Raw genomic sequence first — 13,727 nt, forward strand, 5'->3', positions numbered from 1 at the left:
TTTACGAATTTATACTAAAATAAGCATAAGTATTTCACAATATATTTATTCATAAATGATCTGACGTCAATTCTTCCCGTCTTTAGACGACCAGTTTCTATACTCATCGTCTAAACATCAATTTGAAACAGGTCTGATTAAACAATGGGACCTGTCTTTACCAAATCAGAGACATTACTCCAAAACGCAAACATTGAATAATTCATCCAAGCATCACAAGTGAATTGAAATGGGAATAGAACATAAGGATTTATTATGGTTTATAACGTATTTTGTTATAAACATGAAGAAATTCTATTATAAATATTTTGAAAAAACAAACATGTGGAGGGCCAAGAGATCTATTTCAGAAAGAGTATCATATGATAAACAAAATGTCACATCTAAGCATCATAAAGCACAGTTAACTGATTTCCATGATGGCCCATAAACTGCTACAATACAGCAACAGGATAGGGCATACAAATGTACGGCTTAAGTGCATGACCATGATAGCTGAAACAATAAGCTGTCCAAAAAGAAAAAAAACACATTTACAGCATGAGAATTAAACTAAACACTGCAAACAGCAGTGATATTCCACAGAAAATATGGAAAATACTTTCCATTCACTTCAGAAATCACTTAAAACTTATAAGTGACCAAATATTTCAGGTTAGGTAAATACTTTCTTCATTTGTTGATATTTGGATAAATGTGCCGAAAGAACCTTTGCAGAGAAAGAAGCAATTTTGAAACTTCAGCTAATTGAACAGGATAGGTATCATGTCTGATAAATGATAAATAAATAAGCTATCTGAGAACCGCATTCTCTCCTGTGCAAATCTTCTTTAAAGGAGGTGCTCCTGATTCATCCAGTTCTTCCTGTTAAATTAAAGGAATTTATTATTAGGTCAATCCAAAGCTACAATTAAAGAGTCATTCCTTTAATGGTAAAATTATACAAATTCATATTTAAATGGCTTCCGTGAACATATTTTCAGAAAGCCCACCTGTGTGTCTGAGGTGCTCCGTCTAATAGTTCCTGATGAAAGAAGGTCCTCCTTAATGAGAGTGGGAGGTTCATCAGCTCCATCCTGCCCTGAATGAATTGGGTCTGCATTCAGGGGGAACAAAATAAATTACATCCAATTGCATCCTTCCTAATGCAGCTTTGACAGCAAACCAGACAAAAAGGAATGAGGTCATAAATATATGCAAACAGGACAATTAAATGCAACTTTGGGTTTATATCTTGGCCAAGGGATTAAGTGTTTAAATCAACAATTGATTCTATTTTATTTCTCGATTTTGTTTTTATTACAAATATTCCACTTACCATCCACACTCTCCTGCCCCAGCATTGGTGGCTGAGAGTCTTCCATTCGGAGGCTGGAGGTGTGTGGCGGGCTGACCTGCTGCGAGCTGGAGGTGCTGCTGCTGTTATCCATCTTAGGTTGGTAAACATCAGACAGAAAGCTCTGGTTGCTGTTTTCATCTAGACACAAAGAAACAGTATGAAGACTTTCTTGGAGATATTTAATTTCTGGTATTTACGCACCACAGTGAATTAGATGGTGCCAGTAATTTATTATATAACTGCCACAGAGCTCACCAGTGAAATCCAGCAGAGAGTTCGTATTTTCCAGGACAACATCTTTCAGTCCTCTAACATCCCCACCAGTGGATTTGGTGCGATATATCTGATGACAAAGAGGGATTGTCGAATAGGGTAGTTTGCTCATAAAAGGATTTATATAGATGCATGCAATGGATTTTAAAATGCACCACTATTTATTTTTTCACAAGCTGAAAATTATGTATTTTTTAAAATTCCTTGTACATCTACATGAAAAGCAGTTTTTAATGACAATTCCATTTGATCTTTGTGAGCAGTTTGACATAGTCTGATTCTGAAAACAGCATTTGTACAGAAATAGCCACAATGCTCTTATCCAACTAATCCCAAATGTCCGTTCCCTTGTTAAAATAATCCACAACTGTAAAACAGTCAAAAGATTTGGGAGACAATGTGATCTACCAAAATACCACTGCTGGGGCAACATGATGGGCATGCTGCCATTGGTATGCTGGAGGCAATGCAGTCCAACAGACAAGTTGCCAAGGTGTTGAATGCTCACCATTCCACAATAGTGTGTCTACGCAGGCATTATCCAGTCAGTATCAAGGACAGGCAGCCCACGCCACAGTCGACAACATGTAACAATCTCCATTGACATATCTGCCTGCAGCAGTCTGACTGCAAAATGAAATGGTCTCAGACTGTGTAGAGCTGGATTACTGCTCTATTTATTGTTGATGAGGGCAACACCAGTCAGTGATTTGTGTAAAAAATTTGCATAATCCAGGTGTACCACCTGAGAAAATGTCAAGTGTTTGCATGTTTTATCATTTTGTGGTCGGATTTTTTTTTCCCCCCCAGATCATTAAAATTGAATAAGGGACAAAATAGTGGCTGTTATTGTCATATGCTGCAAATTTGCACACAAACACACTGGTGCATTTCTAAATCAACGATTTGACACATGGTAGAAGACCCAACCTGCTTTGTTTCTGTCACTGGCACCCACTTGAATATGCGTAAAGATGTATCACCAACTGTCACCCATTTCTTCTCCCTGAGGGAGGAGTGGGGGAGGAAGAAATTAATTTGTGTGATTGTCAAAAGCAGCCATCTGCTTTAATAGCTTTAATCTTAAACGTGACGTAAAGCACCCTTAGATACCCGTGTTCACACACACACACAAAAAAAAAACGAGATCGAATGAAATCCATCACGCTCCGTCATTTTCTCTTGATAACAGCGGATTAACGTGATGAGAATCGCTCGGCAGGTGGTGATTAATTCCACAGTAATGTGACAAGAGGACAGTCGTCCACAATTACCGCGCAGCGAGTCAGACTGTAGCCATGTTGACAGCTCTCGGCGGAAAAAAACTCGACTAGCCCCGCCTTAGCCGTCAACCGGGGCATCTGATTGGCCGGCAGCTCCGTCAATCATCTAACTTTTCCGACTGAAGTTTGTTGAGCGACGCAGCAGATAGCAGGCGACAGTCTAGTGTAATATTTCCCTCCATATTGTCTCGCAGACAGCTTACGTACCATTTCCGCACTTTCTCGATCGCTGCCAGGACCTTTTTAATGTCATCTTTAGCCCGGCTCCGTGTCTCAGCGCGGCCTGATCGTCCCGACATCTTGATGCAGTTATGATTCATCTACAGATGCATCTGAAAACTTCAAGACCAAGCCCCAGTCTTTCCTTTCTGTGGGAATCTCGCGAGATTTAATCATCTCATTATTTCTCCTCCTCCGGGCTTCATCCTCCTCACTGCGCTCATGCTCTGTGGCGATAGGGCGGCCACTGGACACGTCTAAGGGACTGAAAACGAGCCGATCATTTTTATAACCCAAATTGATTACATTTTTTTTTCTCTGTTTCAAGATATTTTTAAAGGAAAAATAATGTTCTTTTTATTTACAAGTGAATCATTTATGTCATTTTAGACACTTGTAAACCGCACCGAGGGAATGTATAAACACAAGATGGATGGATGGATGGATGTATGAACACAAAAAAGACAAAGAGCAAACATTGCATTGTATTCTGCCCCACGACTAATATTAATGATGACTAATGATTAATATTATTAATAATTTGAATTCTATAAAAAGACTTATTTTTCACTGCGATCATGTATTTTTTGCATTTTACTGATAAATTGATTTTACCCTAATCCTGTGCCTCAAGACAAAGCTTCACTACTTTTAACCTGCCATCTGTGACCAGTGGAGGGCAGTCGTGAGTTAAGGAAAATATCAGTCGTCTAAAGTTGAGCATTTCGTAACATTGAGAGATTATTTTATCTGTTGGCCCAGTAGTTATCAATATTTCATGACGGTGCTGTGCGGTATCACTGATCACATATTGCTGATAATGTCCAGTGCCAGTGGTATATTTCATTAAAAATGTTTGGTGTTTATTGAAGCATTTTGTTGTGGTTGTTATGCATCACGCTCATATGGAAGCTTCTGATTAAAAATCTGATGCTAAACACTAAACCTCATCAAATGCAGCTCGGATTTCCCACTTTGTTATTATACATGTGGCACTTTGACCATCATAATATGCCCCCGTGATGATGATGATGACAATCTGGAATTTGTATTCATCAAACATTATTAATCTGACAGGTATTCTTAAAAATCAAGAATAAAAGGTAATGGTGTTCTAAATATTGCTCTGTAACTCAAAAAAAAAAGTCAAACATAACTCCCACTATAGCATTATTATTTATTTCAGAGTAAAAATTTCCTTGAGTCAAATAAATCCAGACTCATACACATTTTCATATTCCACACTGATATAAATAATTCAAAAATAAAACATTTTTGAACCAGGTCTGGAACCATTTTAGAACCAGATTGTAACTTCAAATCTAGTGACATATTTACTATACACACATAACCTCTCCAAAAATATATACCTTTTGCAAACAGACGAACAAACCAATCTTGGTAGTAATAATAACTCAAATATATATATATATGAAAAACGGGTGTAATGTGTTATTTTCAGTCTAATCAAAGAGGACATTGTCATACCAATCATATCTGGACCCATCGCCTGGATCATCCTCATTTCAAAGCGTTTCACTTTATAAATTTCTAATTGAGCGTTTTATTTTGAAAAGCGGAGGTCCCTCCCGCCTCTAACCACGTGTGTCTTCACGGCGGAGCGGCGCAGACCGCTCCTGTCACCGACCGGGGTGGTGGACGGAAAGGCCAGATGATCCAGTGAGCGGGCCGTCGAGTCCAGCGCAACATGGAATACTGTCCTCCATAATTGGAGCAGCTTTTTCATTTTATTTTATTTTTTTTAAAAATCGTTTTTCTTTACAGCCCGGACTGTTAATCGCCTCGAAGCTCATTTTCATTTCGTTCCCGTGAGACACCGACGGCAATGGATCGAGTGAAAAGCTCCATGCAGCAAGTACCCAACGCTATCCCCAAAGTGATCCGACGGACCGGCGGGGCCAACAGCCTGGAGCTGGAGAAGGAAAACTTTGAGAGGGGTCAGGTATGGATCGGATGTTCCGGTATTACACAGAAAGCGTGTGATGGAGGGTCCTGGCTGTTTGAGGGAGGGGGGGAGGAGGAGAAATGTCATCCGTGGTGTTTGTTGTCAGTCAGCTTCTTCAAACTACGGATTGTGAGATCCTATCTGATCCGGATTTGATCAGTTCACATCATCTCGATCCAGATTGATTGAACAAGTGTCACACTGTGGGTCACCTGTTCACTTTTATGATCAAAGCTGTAAAAACACACAGGTCTCCAATTACATTTTCATCCTCTGGCTGCTTAGATGTTAACATTATTATATCTATATTGATATATGATAAATGAATCTTTCTGCAGAATATTTTTGCAAATTTTTTTTTCCTTATTATTTCTTTGTATTAGTAGTGGTATTTATGATGGTAGCATTGTTTGGCATTGTGACAACCTTAATCCAGATTATTCCAGTGTTACTTTCCCTTATGTCTGCCTATGATCAGGAGAGATGACATTGAGTCCACAACAATAGAACTGTTGAAATGTGGGTCAATGGCCTTTTGATTTCAGATAACGGTTCTGTCGAGCCTGTCCGTGGGATCAAACCAGACAAGAGGGAGACTCTGCAGGGCTCTGACATGTATGGCAGGCTGTCTGAGCCGTCTGTGGCTCCTCAGTCAAGGCGGGATCAGCATGGATGGTGGAGAAGAGGATGATGATGTGGATGATGATGAGATCAAACTGACATTTCCATGTTCTGTCTTACGTTATGGTGGCCTTGTAGCTTCAGGAGCCACGTCTGATTCTGCATGAAGCAGCTCTCCCAGTGAGCATATGTATGTTGGCTGTTGTTATGCTGCTGCTTCCTGCCTGGTGGTCTCCCCTCCCCTCTTACAAAAAAAAAAAAAAATCCAGGCACAGGGGAGGGAAGTAGAGGGGGGAGAAAGTAGGTCAGATGAATCAAGGCAGCCAAACTGCTGCAACATGCGTCTCACATTAACGGCGTCTGCGTGAACAGTGGAGTCAACACAGCCTAAACACCCACAGCAGGTATTCTGCATTTCTGTGTCTGGATGGCAGCGTGGGTTTTTTCTTCTTTTTTCTTTTTGCCCCCTCACCACTCAACCATCCAGGACACCAGCAGCAGGGATTACAAGCAGGGAGAGACGCGTGTGTCCGAGCCAAGCCTGGTCACTAGGTCACTGTCAGGGACTTGAGCTCACACCCTCTGGAAGTGTGTCAAGGCAAACTGCTCCCCACAATAACGTGCACATTCCCACGCCTTTGCAATGCATGCTGGGTAATAGCAGTTTCATTTGAAGCTCTCAAGTATCCAGGGTCATCAAAATGAATGTTTTTGCTTTATATAAACAGTAAAAATATTCAAGTTTATACAAGCCTGAGTTTGATTTACTATTAGTTATCAGTGTTGCAACATGTCCAGACGGGAACACGACTCATTCAGGTGTTCTGTGTTACTTCTAGAGTTTTTACCCTTTGATTTAAGGATTTGAATAAATTTACTTCTTGGTGAAGCATCTCAAAAAGTTATTGATGGGGTTTGATGAAATATTCTTTTGATTTGCCATCTCGGAGTGGGGCAGAAGCGATTGGTTTTTTGAGGTGCATTCACGTCTACCTCAAAATCCTGAACATTTCTGTGCGGCCTCGACTCCTGTAGTGTCTTCCTGTTTTTTGATTATCGACTGGGGATCCAGAGCTGTGACAAGCAGTGCAGGAATCAATGAATCTCCTGTCAACTTTACAGGGGATCAGTGCGAGATAATCTCATCTGAGCTGTTGTGCTGTAAAGCTGCCTAAATCTGCTGGGTGGCTGGCTTTCACCTCCAGCCTGTCTGCGTATCTGTCTTCCTGACATTTTTAAAACTTCTGCCATCAGTCATCTTTACGGTGAACGCTTGACGCTTGTGCTGATAACCCCAAGTTATTAATGAAGTTCTTGCTCACGAGATAAATCAGATGTAATTTGTCAGTTCCAGAACGTTGTGACCCAACAAGAACTAAAAATAAAGAGCGATTGCATTCCTCTGCCATTGTTTCTATCTAATCAATTGTTGATTCGCTGCACCCAGACCGTTGCACACTCTGTGTGACATCATCATAGTGACATTGCTTTCTTCAAATTTACCGGTACCTCAATCCGGATGAACTAATACCTGCCAAGCAGCTGGTTGACCCTGCTAACCTACTCCTAGTGTTTGGAATCTGTCGAATCTGTTTTATTTCAGCTCCAAATTGGTGTCAAGGCCACGTTTTTCATTCTCCCTGTTATCATACTGTGACCCAGTATACACTAACCCCCCACCCCCTGCCTCCAAACATGTATTCTAATCTCTCAGATCCAGATTATGATCCAGATCTGATCCAGCTTTAAAAATCAGTGGGACATTGTGAGTTTTCCAAGCCTGTGTATTTTTATTTTTATTGCCCTGTTATGATCATGATATTGACAGGCGTTTGTAAAAGGTTGGGTAAAAAACGAAAGCTAGTGATTCCATAATCTCCTCTGACTCATGTTGACAGACATAATACCTTTAATAATCACCTCAAGTACAAAGGGTGAGCCTCAGTTTGTCAGGTGTGAGTTTCATGCATTCAAATTAGAACATTGCGCACAGCAGCGGGGTTGTAAACCTGGCAAAGGCTTAGTTGTGTAAAATAGTCGTTCTGAGTAGCGCATATCTCCCTGAAGAGTTGGGTAAACAGCCAGGGTGTGTTCAAAATCCTCTCTGTCTCAGTGTCCACACCGGGTTATAAAAAGAGCAAACGGGATAGCCAGATAGCACACAGAGCTGGCTTTTAATAACACGTTTAGCCTCATAATAACAACCGACTCTTTAATTTAGAGTTTAAGGGGGATATAATCTTCGGTGTTTTCGTCTCGTCGTTGCATGTTTTCCACTTCCATTGTGTTCTCAATCGCAGTAAAGCAAACAAACAAACAAGTAAATGATAAGTTTTTCTGATCACACTACATATTTAACAATCTTTATCTAAAGATTGCAAAAAAAGCCTAGCCTAGCTTGTCAGATGCCAGAAGAGGTTTTGATTTTAAAATAGTGAAGGTAGTAATCTCTGGACCGATAGGAACCATAATTGCTGCTTATGTAAAACTTGCGAGGCACCAGTTGCTCAGATGGGACGTTCAGTGTGAGCCCATGAGTGACACCGTATTCTATGTAGGGCTTTAAAATGATCCTTCCTGCCTTTACGTGTTCCCACAGAGGTCAGGCCAGTGTGTGTCTCTGTTTGACGATGGTCGCCTTTTTCTGACCGAGTCGTCAATCAGGTCTGAACTTGGAAAATCAGCCAGGCGAGACAAAGTCGGTAAATATTGTGACCATTTTAGGATCATTAAACACACACGTTGCAGTCGCCCTCAAATCAAATAATATTTCGCTCGAGGTTGGTCGAGGACTTAGATAGATAGATAGATAGATAGATAGATAGATACTTTATTAATCCCGGAGGAAATTGCATATATCGTTACAGATGGTATTGCATCATTCTTAGCGCTGATGCAATAATATCAAAATGATCTAGACAATTTGATTAAGATTAACTTTACACAAAATTGTCCCCACTTTAGTTCAATACTTATTTATATGTTTAAAAAAATGAAATTTTATTTACTTACCGATTACTTACCGAACTATAATCCATGACTTTCATCTACATACTGTTTAAGTATTTATTAATTTGCTCAAATACAAATTCTTCCATTGCTTTTAACAAATTGTTGCAGGTTAGATATTGTTGAATTATTTTAAATAATTGAATAAAACTTATCAATTCACTCCATGCATTTACAAGTTTTAGCTACTTCAGCAAAACACTTTAAGATAACTATTTAGATAGCTTTCTCAGTTGATATCCATTATGTTTAGCTAACTTTTTAAATTGCTATTCATCATTTTTAAGTAACTTTCAAGTGTTTGTTATTACTTTGGACTAGTTCAAATTGATCTACTCTCCTCGCCTAACTTTTTTTTTTTTTTACATATTCAATAGCAAGGAATGGTGATCAGGTGTTACGTTGACGTTCCCACTTGAACAATACGACCACCTGTGGGTGTCACTCATGGGTGTTGCCGTGTGAACCTACACACTCATCCACCGGGTCTGACCCTCTCATAGCGCCGCTCGGTGCCCTGGCAGCTGTGGAATTCAGGGGAGAAGTGTGTGACCGTGGCCTTCGGGCGCAAGCATGACTCCACAGGGTGGACGTACTCGAGAATTTTCAACCCCCCCCATCTCTCTTTCCTCTCTTTTGTCTTTCTTTCATAGTTGTTGTTTTCCCCTCTGTTACTAATTGTCTTTAAGTCTTCCTGTGCTTCTTTGGCATCCTGCGATTCAGAATGTGGGGAAGTTGTGGAGGGAATTCCTCATACATGAAGCACGGACTGACAGGCATGCAAACATGAGACCCAGACCATTAAAAGCACTGAGGCAGCAGAAACAGCAGGCGGCGGTTTTTTGGCCTCATTGCACCGACTGGCTATAGAATAATAGAACTGGACGTGAGTGACGGGTCAGTAAGTGGAACAAAGTGCAGCGATGAGTTCCTGGCGACATTAACAAAAGCTCTGATTTACAGATTGTTTCAGAGTGGCGTTGTGCAGCACCGTAAAGCGGTGAGAGAAAGAGATGGAGGGCGATTTTTGTTTCACATGCAGCAGGGGTCAAAAGTCAGACTGAAACCTACATCAATAAGGCGGCGGTATGCAAATTAGCCTGCTTTAACGTGAGTGACCTCATTTTAAATAATAATTCTGGTAATAAACATATCAATGGATATTTTACCAATATTTTGCTCGCATGTAAACTGGTTAGATTGACGTTTACACGAAACGTTTGTATTTTAAATAAAGTATTTTGTCTTTAGTTGTTTAGAATCATAAATTTGCAAGGACTGAAGAATGATTTAAGAATTTATAAAGATAGCATCAAACAAAAGTGTAATAATAAATAATAATAAAGTAGTATTGAGTTGTGATGGTGATTAGTTTTACAACTTGAGAGTGAAAGGGAACGCTTGTATATAAAAGGACACAGGCAAGATTTGACCTCACATTCCCTTCTATTTGTCATTAATAAATGTCTGAGCTGAAAGTCAGCTTTTGAGCTGGACTGCTTAAAGTATTTAGAGTTCGCATTTTCTCCCACACAGCCTAAAACAATACTTGACATGACCTCATAGTCGGTCTCGGTTGAGGGGAAGAGACGCCCACGCCGGAGGACTTTACCCCCCAGTGGTTTGGGTTTGATTGCTCAGCACAGACCATGTTTCACCTCTGCTGCTCGATGTCAATGATTCAAAGGGACTTGGTTTAATCGTTACGAATAATAGAAAAAGTTAATAGAGAGTGTCTGCTGGAAGTCTCACACCTACTTTAAAGTTAAAATTTGGAATTAGGAATCTGTATGTCTATCATTTTTGTCCTCTGAGAGATTTAATACATTTAATTCCATATTTTCTATGACTAAAACTTTGCAGATTCAATGTCACCCTTACTTGTCCGTTAAACTTAAGAATCTGTAAATAAACTTGCTGTCATTAGCGCTTAATTTGATTTTAACAAGCGTACGTATTGGAAAGACAGTGATAAATGGATGACACATAGAGGACAGTGATAACAGAAAAGTATCGTCCTTTAGTATAAAGTTCACTCTGTAGGAACAAACATCACAATCACTCATTTCTCTTTATTTATTGAGCGGAAACAACAAGTCTTTTTAATGATTTCTCCTTTTGGGTTATCATAAGGATTCTACTCCAGACTTGTCTTTTTAATCCAGGTCACAAAAATTCATAAAATAATAAAAGGGCGGATGGATTTTAGGCGGCTGGTGGAAAAGACAGACAGAGAGCGATTGCTGCATGTGAGAAACGCTGTGCGAGGCTCCCCTCACAACGCAGGGCCCACGCCGTACCAGGAATTGAAGACACTCTAGGGGGAAAAGAGCCGGCATTGTCTCCAGACAGACTGTTTATGCTGAGCCGCCTGGAGGTATAATGTGCAACCCGATGGTCTAATGAGTAGCGTATTGATTATCGTGGTCAGCCTGAGCCGTGGATGGTCAGCTGAGAAACATCCGTACAGCATTTAAAAAGGGATCTTATAGATTTATTGTTGCATTTTGCAAACAAATTTACATTAGAAAAAAATATATATTGACAACGTGGAAAAGATGGATCTTTAAATACATTAAATCAACACTTGCAACAACAGGAAGAAGCACTGGTAGACCATGTCATTACATTTTGCCCAACACGGCTCATCACACATGGGTTGAGCTCTAAATGATGGGAACACGGCCACAGCATCCGATACGCCTCCACAACCAACACAGTAGTTCCTGCTTCATGTTGTTCACCAAGTTTGCTTTGTCAAAACCTTTGTGTGGTTTGATAATTGGACAGCATGAAGTGTTTCCGGACCATAGATAACAGATATATATATATATATCTCAACACTGTTCGCTAGTACTCACACAGACAGATTTGGCCACTTAGAGAAACTTTTAATCAATACAGCTACAGTGGAAGTCAGTGTTCAAACAGCCTAAAGACCAGCTGACAGTCTCAGAGAAGCCAGACGGGGGCATCAGTTACCCAGGATTGCTGTCGCGATGGAAGCTGAGCCTTTTTCCTCTCATCTTTGACACTTGCTCATTTGATGGCTTCATGTGGTTTTTCAGAATATCGTTACCACGTCGACACAAAGAAGACATCTTTGTGGGCATCATCCCCGTTCAAAGGCCTTATTACTAAAACGTTTGATTTCAGCCGTGGGAATTTGTGGCTGTGAGCATGTTGGGATCTGGATGCAGATGATGTGGAGGGGTATCCTCATTTTTCACAGCGGCAGATGGTGATCTATTTTTGGCTTTAATATATTACCTTTCACAGAATGACTGAATGTGCATCATCTCAGCTACACATTGATAGGCTCCTCGTTTCTGTAGCCCGTCCAGATGTCTGTTTCAATTTCTTAGATAAGGATCTGGATCAAATCGCACATGAATTTTCTTTACTTGAATTGGAAATAGGTGTTTTAATTTCAATTAATCTATTATTATTTTCATTTTGGTAAAACATTTATAGAAGGTCCAAAGCTGAAATGTTGAATAAAACGACCAGAATCCTCATCTGTATCTCGCCATTCAGTCAATGAAACAAACTTTTAAAAACTTTTAGATCATTTTGTTCAATGATTAAATCATTCAGTCATCGTCAACATTAAAAAAAAAAAAATCCAAAACGCATCAATATCCAGAATCAGTCTCTATTTCAAACTTACCTGAAACATCCATCTACTAAATGAAAACATTCTGGATTACTGCGACACAATCCAGGAGTGTTTTTCCACCCCAGATGTCTGTGATTCCTTCGTTTTCAATGATCTGCTTTATATTCCAAGAGCAGAAATGGGGAAAAAAACAACATTAACGTCATTAACATTAGAGAAAACCTTCCTAGTGAGACTCAGATCAGCTGATAAAAACAACAACAACAACGTTACCAGGGGCAACAAACAAAACAAAACAAACATGTCTTGATTCCTCTCATTTTAGTGGATACCTCTTGATGAAGGGAAATTCAGGTTTTCTCATTTCCTGGACTTCCTCTACCCCCCTCATCCTCATCCTCATCCTCATCCTCATCCTCATCCTCCTCCTTCTCCGGAACAGGACCCCTGGTGGTCCCCGCACCCCAGCTTGGAAACCACCGGGCTTGAGCCATCCCACTCTGCGGGCTCCATGCTACTATTGTCTAACAAGGAGAGCGGGCGATTTGCAGAATAAAGGTATCCTCCTGCCTTCCTCTGCGCCGCGACGCGTCCACGCAGCCCGCCTTTGCGTTTCCCTCCTCCCCCGTGAATGAGTAGTCGTCCCCCCCCCCCCACACACACACACACTCCCCAACACCCGCCTCCCCTCTCTTCCCCAGACAGCTTCGGGGCTTCTCGGCGGTCGGATGCTGGAAGTCCTCGCCGATAACGGCGCACGTCGGACCGGCGGAGTGGAAACGGAGAAGCGGCGCGCAAAAGAGGAGGAAGGACGGAAGGAAGGGTCGCGGAGAATTTTAACACCAAATCGGGACACATGTTGAGCTAACTACCCGCTCCACCTCCCCCCTCTTCTTCTTCTCCTCCTCCTCCTCCTCCTCCCAAATGCATTTGTTGCCTCAATCGCTTTCCCGTTTACTAATTACTCTGCGGTAGGATAAAGCCAGCTGACCTGCTCTCCTCTCCGGCTCCGTGGAAACTCTCTCCCCGCGGTGGGTTCGGGGGGGATCATGGATCTCAGCAAGATAGTAAGTGCGGAGGCTTTGTTTTATATTTCATTACATGCTCTTTTTTAAGAGGTGGGGGTGGTGTCCAAGAAGTCCTGTTACACACACACACACACACAGACACACACACACACACACACACACACACACACACACATATGCATGCATGCACACACGCTCTGTTTTGCGCCAATACGCGCAGGTTAACGCAAGCAGAGACTTGTCTGCAGATATTACTGCTTAACGTGGCTGTGGAAAGTTTGGTGGTTGTTGTTGTTGAACTGGAGGTCTGAGTCGGACTTCTTAAAATCCAGTTCCACAACAGGTTTCTCTCTAGTTTCTTTGAGACTGA

The 13,727-nt window shown here is 41.0% G+C and overlaps 2 protein-coding genes across 4 annotated transcripts in view; one reads left to right on the forward strand and one right to left on the reverse strand.

Moving 5' to 3' along the window:
* Window positions 1-224: 224 nt before the first annotated feature.
* Window positions 225-3,267, reverse strand: bcl7bb (BAF chromatin remodeling complex subunit BCL7B b). Its single transcript, XM_068317689.1, has 6 exons — window positions 3,103-3,267; window positions 2,543-2,618; window positions 1,595-1,682; window positions 1,319-1,477; window positions 993-1,096; window positions 225-864 (listed from the first exon to the last, which is right to left on the reverse strand). Exons 1-6 carry the CDS (start codon window positions 3,213-3,215, stop codon window positions 793-795), a joined length of 612 nt encoding a protein of 203 aa, XP_068173790.1. The 5' UTR covers window positions 3,216-3,267; the 3' UTR covers window positions 225-792.
* A 1,462-nt stretch (window positions 3,268-4,729) lies between these two features.
* The window catches only part of hip1 (huntingtin interacting protein 1), a 37,250-nt gene continuing 28,252 nt past the window's right edge, over window positions 4,730-13,727 (forward strand). Inside the window, exons 1-2 of one of the 3 annotated variants that reach the window (XM_068316644.1) lie at window positions 4,730-4,794; window positions 4,900-5,077. In XM_068316644.1, coding sequence (XP_068172745.1) covers window positions 4,961-5,077 — 117 coding nt within the window. In that variant the 5' untranslated portion in view covers window positions 4,730-4,794; window positions 4,900-4,960. Of the gene's footprint in view, window positions 5,078-13,002; window positions 13,397-13,727 lie in introns of those variants that run through there. The other 2 variants (XM_068316643.1, XM_068316645.1) reach the window with 2 other exon arrangements.

Source organism: Antennarius striatus, chromosome 6 (assembly GCF_040054535.1).
Source record: "Antennarius striatus isolate MH-2024 chromosome 6, ASM4005453v1, whole genome shotgun sequence".
In the NCBI taxonomy this organism is placed as follows: Eukaryota; Metazoa; Chordata; class Actinopteri; order Lophiiformes; family Antennariidae; genus Antennarius; species Antennarius striatus.

Bases quoted from the DNA above. Each gene is read 5' to 3' on its own strand.
- bcl7bb (XM_068317689.1), bottom strand. From the start codon at position 3,215: ATGAATCATAACTGCATCAAGATGTCGGGACGATCAGGCCGCGCTGAG. The intron at 2,619-3,102 runs GTACGTAAGCTG...CTCCTCCCTCAG, and splicing joins ATCGAGAAAGTGCGGAAATG to GGAGAAGAAATGGGTGACAG. The intron at 1,097-1,318 runs GTAAGTGGAATA...CCCTGAATGCAG, and splicing joins GGGGCAGGAGAGTGTGGATG to ACCCAATTCATTCAGGGCAG.